This window comes from Theropithecus gelada, chromosome 13, assembly GCF_003255815.1.
Source record: "Theropithecus gelada isolate Dixy chromosome 13, Tgel_1.0, whole genome shotgun sequence".
Taxonomy (NCBI): Eukaryota; Metazoa; Chordata; class Mammalia; order Primates; family Cercopithecidae; genus Theropithecus; species Theropithecus gelada.
Genome location: NC_037681.1, coordinates 24,027,959 through 24,035,393, shown reverse-complemented (window position 1 = coordinate 24,035,393; position 7,435 = coordinate 24,027,959). Strand labels below are relative to the sequence as shown.

General features: G+C 45.1%; 1 protein-coding gene across 6 annotated transcripts; it reads right to left on the bottom strand.

Annotated features, from left to right (window-relative positions):
* Positions 1–994: 994 nt before the first annotated feature.
* RPS7 (ribosomal protein S7) lies at positions 995–6,808 on the bottom strand. Of its 6 annotated transcripts, none has more exons than XM_025354889.1 (7): positions 6,710–6,808; positions 6,377–6,469; positions 6,173–6,244; positions 5,421–5,564; positions 4,611–4,675; positions 1,650–1,800; positions 995–1,107 (listed from the first exon to the last, which is right to left on the bottom strand). In XM_025354889.1, the coding sequence occupies exons 2-7, from the start codon at positions 6,449–6,451 to the stop codon at positions 1,030–1,032; spliced, it is 585 nt and encodes a 194-aa protein (XP_025210674.1). In that variant the 5' UTR covers positions 6,452–6,469; positions 6,710–6,808; the 3' UTR covers positions 995–1,029. The 6 variants fall into 6 exon arrangements, with proteins under 6 accessions (XP_025210674.1, XP_025210679.1, XP_025210676.1 ...); XM_025354894.1 differs by having other exon boundaries at positions 5,421–5,492; positions 6,710–6,785; XM_025354891.1 differs by having other exon boundaries at positions 6,612–6,735.
* Positions 6,809–7,435: the final 627 nt, after the last annotated feature.

Genomic DNA, 7,435 nt, shown 5'->3' with positions numbered 1-7,435 from the left:
ACCTGCCAAAGCTTTGAAAACATCCAGTGCGCCTGCCCTACCATGTGAATTCCGCATCGGGAGCCTGACAGTTCTACTCCCACGAGGCCTGACCCTCATCTGCAAAATGGGAAAATACTATTGTGTCGCCTCGGAGGCCTCCCGGAATTAGTCTAGCTGTAGGAGTGTAATTTGATGTAAAACGTATTATTTGGGGGACTGTTCAGTAAGAGTGTCTCGTCACCCTGTAAAAGCAGGAAGGTTAAATTTTACAAGGTAATTTTAAGGCTTATTAATAACTGTAAGCAATCTGGCATAAAGCCAAAACGGAGGAACTAATTCTCTAATAAGACATCTGCTCTACTCTACAAAGACCTGGTCCAGCTAGTCACCAGACACCACACCAGGGTCCTCACTTCGGGGCTTTCACTCCCCCAGGGCCTTCATTTGATGAACTGGAAAACGAAGGAAGTGGGGAAATGGACTACCCAAGTTTACACACCACTTAGCATCTACTAAATCTATTAATCAGACTCTTACATTGAACTTGTGAAAGTCCACTTCACACCTAACATGAATTTATGTATTAAAAATTCAACAAATCGGACGGAATGGGAAGTGGAGGTGTTGGTTTAATGGATAATTTCAGTTCTACAAGATGAATGAAAAAGTTTGAGAGTTCTGTTTCCCAACTTTGTAGACATACTTAAGGCTACTGAGCTGTAAACTTAAAAATGGGTACTATGGTAAATTTTACATATATCACAATAAAAAAAAAAGTACCAGGTATATTTTTAGTTTGAACCATGCAAAAGTGCTAATATTCAGCTATTTCTGCAGCATCATGTGATGACACTTGTACCGCTGAACACAAGCGGAGCCTCACAGGCATCAAGCTTGCTGGCGCACCACCCCTCCTGCTGAAACCCTCCGGCCCAACACAGGACGCCACTGATAGTGAAGACAGCTGCGCATCCATGAATCCGGAATTTTGAAAAACATAACTGAAACACAGTACTGTGAATATATATTTTATTTAGTCACTTTTGTTTACAATTGAAACTCTGGGAATTCAAAATTAACATCCTTGCCTGTGAGCTTCTTATAGACACCAGAAAAAGTTTCAACCTACAAGAAAAGAAAGAATTCATCACAAAACTCTGAAATACACACTCAGCTTAAAACCTAATAGTTTCATGAAATTGTATGGTCTTTCTCCTCAGCAACTAAGTACTGAGAAGGAATACGCACATGTCCGTAGCAGTCTTATAACCATGGACAAGCTCCTCTCCAATGTTGTGGGACAGGACTCTACACCAATGCACCGGGAAGCCACCAGGGGACCCCACCAGTCACCCACATGGTTATGTCCCCCCAAGACACTGATCTATCACCATCCACCCCTAACTCACCAAGAATATACAGCCTAACTAAAAGACTACAGAATGAGCCTACTTCCAAAAGGTACAGACAATTTCAAGTGTTCAATTCTTTAAATTCTCCATTTAAAACCTGACATATAATCCAAAGTAGAGCAGGCTGAAGTGCGGGTAAAAGAACTAGTCCTGAGTTTACTACAGTCATTGCTCTGGTGGCACATGGAGACTGGTTACTCTAAAATCTACTCTCACTGTGGCTGAACCTGTCCATGATAAATGTCGACCTATTACCTTGTGTTCCACATTGTTCTGCTGTGCTTTGTCCAAATGAACCTTTATGAGCCGGCTGCCATCTAGTTTCACGCGGATTCTCTTGCCCACAATTTCGCTTGGGAAGACCAAGTCCTCAAGGATGGCATCATGCACAGCTGTCAGAGTACGGCTGAAAGAATAGTTAAAAAGGTAAGCAACACAAAATGCCTGCCCTCTCAACTCCAGAAGGCACCTCAAGTCAAAATGAAAATGTAAAACCCAGGTTCCTCAAGTCAAATTAACACTCATTTTCAAACAAGCTTGTTATATTTCACGTACCAAACTAAAGCCTTTGCCTACCTAGAATACGGTAATAGCTTATTGACTTATCTCAAAAGCTCAATCAATTTTAAATGTTACTCTGGGGTAAACGACAAACTCACCAAGGCAGTAAGTGACCATCTCTAGGGAATGTGGTTAGTGATGTCTTTTATACATCTTTATTTTCACTTGTATCATTTCTCAACTAATTCACTACAATAACCTTAACACTCCTGCTCATCTATCTCCAAAACCACCCCCTTCCAATGTCAAGATAATCTTTCTAAAAAATTGATATGATCACATAATTTACATAAAAGACTCTTCAAGAGCTCTCCTAGACTTCCAAGATATCTTCCAAACTCCTTGTTCTCTAGGATCAAATGAGGCAATCTTCCGCCCCCAGGCACTGTTCTATCACCAGCTCTAGGATAGCTGCCCCTCCCGGCACATGTGGGTCTTCAATTTCTAACCCATCAGCATCACGAACACTGCCAGTGGAATCTTGCTCCTCATCTGAGTATCACTATCAAGTTCAAAATCTACCTACCTGCCACTCAACAAATGAGAAGTTTCAATTAATTGCAAGCTTTTGGGGCAGCTACCATGTACCATGAGACATCAGGAGTAAGTCAAGAGATAGCTCTTTGTTTCGGCATTTATGGAGCTGCCTTGTATACAGTTATCTGTCTAGGTCTCACCCCACTGTAGCTAACAATGACACTATAGTCTACTCATTTGGATTTCCTATCTGGCAGCGCCCATATACACAGTTAACATCTTCTGGTGGCTCTCAATTTTACTCCCAACATCTTAATATTTCACAGCCACAAAGGGCAAAAACTTGAGGAAAGTCCATTTCCCAAAACCCTCATCACCTTTCAGAAAGCAAATCAAGACAAATGGATTGTTCACTGCAACTCATTCATTAAGCATATTCTTACAATACTAGGAAAGCACCCAAATATGGAAATTAGATTCCAAAGTTATCTACAAACTCTTAAAATGGGGAGCAAAGGAACAACTCAATCATCACAAACCACAGGGACTGGAGCGCTTCAGAGGACAAACCCTGCTATACCCCAAAACTGTATCAATTTCAGCATTTAACCTGAGTTAGACAAAGACAGCTCTACTGAATAGGGAAAATAAATCGGAAAGCAGGAAGCCGGATTGGAAAAAGTGGAATCACTATGACCTACCAGCTAGGCTTAGCGTGGACGAGGGAAGGCTTTCAACAGACTAGGCCCCACTAGAAACACTGAAGCCACTGTCTGAGAAAATTTGGAAAACAGACGTTTGTACTGAGGGGAATTAAAGCTATGGGTTTGAGGAACAGTCCTTTGGCTGTGTGGAAAGCAAAGCGACTGTTTTTATACTCGTTTCCTAACTCAGGTTCTCAGAACTGAGTTTCCAAAACCCTCTTTAAGTGTCATGATTTAGGGGAAAAAAAAATCCTAAATTCTTATGCCGCTCTGTCCATAAAAGTTTTTCAAAGTACTAAGCCATAGAATTCAAGTTCTACAAAACCTGGCACCTACCTTTCCACAGACCACAGTTCAATACGGTAACACATTGCCAGATTCCCAACACTATTTCCTAGTGGTTTTCAAAACAAGGCTGAGTTTAAAAAAAACAAAAGAAAACGCCGCCCACGGTAGCTCACACCTGTAAACCCAGCACTTTGGGAGGCCGAGGCAGGCGGATCACAAGGTCAGGAGATCGAGACCACCCTGGCTAACATGGTGAAACCCCGTCTCTAATACAAAAAATTAGCCAGGCTTGGTGGTGGGCGCCTACAGTCCCAGCTACTCGGGAGGCTGAGGCAGGAGAATGGCGTGAACCCGGGAGGTAGAACTTGCAGTGAGCTGAGATCCGGCCACTGCACTCCAGCCTGGGCGACAAAGCAACACTCTTTCACCCAAAAAAAAAAAAAAAAAAAATTCTTAGGATTACTAGTATTAGCTACAATGAGCAAATTATCCCAGCCTTGAATCAGTTTTCTCATCCACTAAGGATAACAATACAAATTATACATTTCACAGGGTATAGGCATAACCAGAATTTTTTTTTCTTAAACTCATCCCTAGGTAAAAGTCCACAGGGATTTAATAGTTCACATTTGTAGAACAACGTACTAATCAGAGACTAACAAAATAACAAAAGATCTAGTTTAAGAAGACAACTACCAATATTTGTTTATGCCAGATAACCTGTAAGTCAATCAAGTTCATAAATCATTTTCCATCAGCATCAGCTGCAATGATATTTTAACCTGTGATGTTATCGCCCAAATCCACCTACATTTTTTACTTCCAATCCACAGCAAAAATAAAAATCAAAGATAAATCCAAGCTCACGTCAACTATGTCTAGCAGGCTTTATCACACAGAATTAATGATTTCCGTCTCATCATTCCTATCCTGTGCACACATAATCGGAGGAAATCATCTCATCTTGTGACAGCACTGACCTACTAGACATACAATGGCTATGTGAATACATGTATGTTTTACATCTAGAATTCTAAAACATACCATGTGCAACTATAGAGGAAAGCAAATACTGCTACTCAAAAATTCCCACTGGAACATCTGTTTTTATAAGTTATAACTTACACAAATTAAGAGTTGTTAATAAGAGGATTACACACATTTCTGAAACTACTAAAATACTCACCTCCTGGGACGCTTCTGTTTATTTTTTGTACGGCTTTTTCGAGTTGGCTTAGGCAGAATTCTCCTCTGTAAGGTAAAAATTATCATGCAACAAAATGAAAAAAGACCTTAAATTGACAAAAAACTAAAACTGTCATACTGCTTTAAAAGCAAGAATGGCAGGGTAAGTTCAAAGTTCAAGAAAGCTAAACAACTCAGATCCTGAGGAAACCGTTCTATGGAGTTACTTGCTGATTCTTGACTCAATTCATTCAGAATCCACAGCCTCTACTAATATGCCAGCGGAAAAAAACCTCCCAGACACGCCTTTCCCCTTGCCTACTGACCCAGAATACTACTTTTATTCCTGATCAATCCTGGCACTTCATTCCCCAAAGACTTCAGTTTGCACCAATGCCAGATCCGAACTGTAACAGATTTCTTAGTTTGATCATCTCTGTAAGCAACCCACTAGACTTGTAGAATTTTAAATATGGGAAATCATTTTCGTAACTCAAAACACAGCAGTCTGTCACTTCACAGATTTGTTTCGGCTCCTAAAGAGTGCACTTCGTCTTTAAAAACTTCTTATTTTTCTATTTTTTGTAGACAGGGTCTCACCATGTTGCCCAGGTCACTGAAGAGATCCAACCACCTCCACCTCCCAGTGCTGGGATTACAGGCGTGAGCCACCACGCTCCGCCTGTACTTCTTTCTGCCTATTTAGATTCCTAAAAGGATTGTTTTCATGACTCCAACTACCAATGCGGTCTAAATACAAGCAATTTTAGCAAAATTCACAAACAGAAACGTGCTGCAACAGAACAGATACCTGAGCGATAAAGACAACATGCTTCCCACTGAACTTTTTCTCCAACTCGCGTACTAGCCGGACTTGGATTTTCTGGAAAGATTTCAGTTGAGGAACAGGAACAAAGATTATGATAGCTTTCCGACCACCACCAACTTCAATTTCCTAAAGAAAAAAAAATCCATTTGTTAATTGCTTCAGAAAGCAAAAAAGTAAACGTTGTGGTCAAATTAGAGACTAAGAAAACCTTATCACTAACACCATAGCTGCATTACAAACTAATAATAGTTTTGAGTTAATGATATATGCACCCTTCGGAGATGTTCTCATCTCTCTCCAACATTCACATTTCCTTATTCCAGGAACGGAGACTGTCCAGGCCAGGAGGCCAATCACTGCCACTTCTGCACCCCCGCATGCGGCAACTCCGGGCTAAGTGTAGAGAAGTCTGCATCCTGGGAGCTCCCCATAGCTCTTCGCTGTATTTATAACTAAGTAAGGGCAAGTAAGGTCCGAAACCGGCCCTGGCCCTCTCTACTCCACGTTTCTCCACCGCCCGCACGTGCACAGCTTCAACTGCAGAGTACCTGCAACCCCCCTCCCCGCACCTGGGCGGTATCACTGGCAAACAGCACGGCGGAACCCGAGTTCAGGTTAGGCAGCCAGGCGGCAAGTCGTCCTCAACCGTAACCCGGGTCATCTAACAACCCTCCCAGGCACTGCGCGCCGAGACGCGCCGCAACCTCCCTCCCAGCCGAGGGGCGCCAGCTTACCTTGGCTGCCGTAATATTCAGCTCCCTGAGCTGAGCCTTGAGGTCCGAGTTCATCTCCAGCTCCAGAAGAGCCTGAGAAGCAACGAACAGCAGGGCCGACCCTCAGCGCGCGTCCCAGCAGCCCGGGCCCAGCACACACGCCACCGCCTTCTCTCCCAGGCGGGGCGCCTCCACCCGCCCCAGACCCCAAGGAAACCCTCTCACCTGGGAGATGCCGGACTCGAACTCGTCCGGCTTCTCGCCATTGGGCTTCACGATCTTGGCGCTCGAACTGAACATGGTCTTCTCCTGGGAGAACTGAAGGCACAGCGGTCTGCGTTACGCGGCCGGGCTGCGGGCGCCGCCGGCTCGCCCTCCCGCCCGCACCCCCCGGCCAGGCCCCGCTCGCCCCGCAGAAGCCATCGGAGGACACAGGGCGGGTAATCGGCTGTATCCCCACCCGGTGAGCAAGGCCCGCCGCTCCAGGGCCTGACTCCAAAAGGCGTTTTCCTCCATGTAAGAAGAAAAGTTCGGCACAAGAACAGGCCGCCAACCTACCTCGCCGAGCGCCGGCTTAGGAAGAGGCCCAAATCTCGCGAGAGCACGTCAAACTCTGGCGGCGGAAGGGAAGAGGCGTAAACAGCGCGAGGAGAAGGGCGGAAACCGGAACATCACTGAGAAGCGGTAGAAGGCTAGACAGTCCCAGGAAGCGGCTTCGGGGACGAGTGTCTTGGTAACGCTTTTCCGCCGTAGGATTCGTACTTTGGTGCCGTTTCCGAGCGTTCCGGTGCCGGCTCCCAAGATTCCTGTCTTCGATGCAGGTTGCAGGCGGGAACTGGCCTCGTCCCAGCCCTGGGGCTGGACGAGAGAAGGAGGCCGAAGAAAACCAACTTCGGCAACCTCCGGAGACAGGACGATTAAAAAAGGCTAACTTGGCTGGGCGCTGAGGCTCACGCCTGTAATCCCAGCACTTTGGGAGGCCGAAGCAGGAGGATCACTTGAGCTCAGGAACCAGCTTGGGCAACATGGCGAGACCCCATGTCCACCAAAATAAATAAATAAATTAGCCGGTCATGGTGTCACGAGCCTGCAGGCCCAGCTACTCCGGAGGCCGAGGCGGGAGGATTGCTGGAGCTGAGAGGTCGAGGCTGCAGTGAGCGGAGGTTGCACCACTGCGCTCCAGCCTGGGCGACAGACCAAGACCCTGTCTAAAAATAAATTTTAAAAAATTATGAGGCCTTCGCTCTATGCTAGTACTGTACTGGGTGCTAATTATTAAGTAGA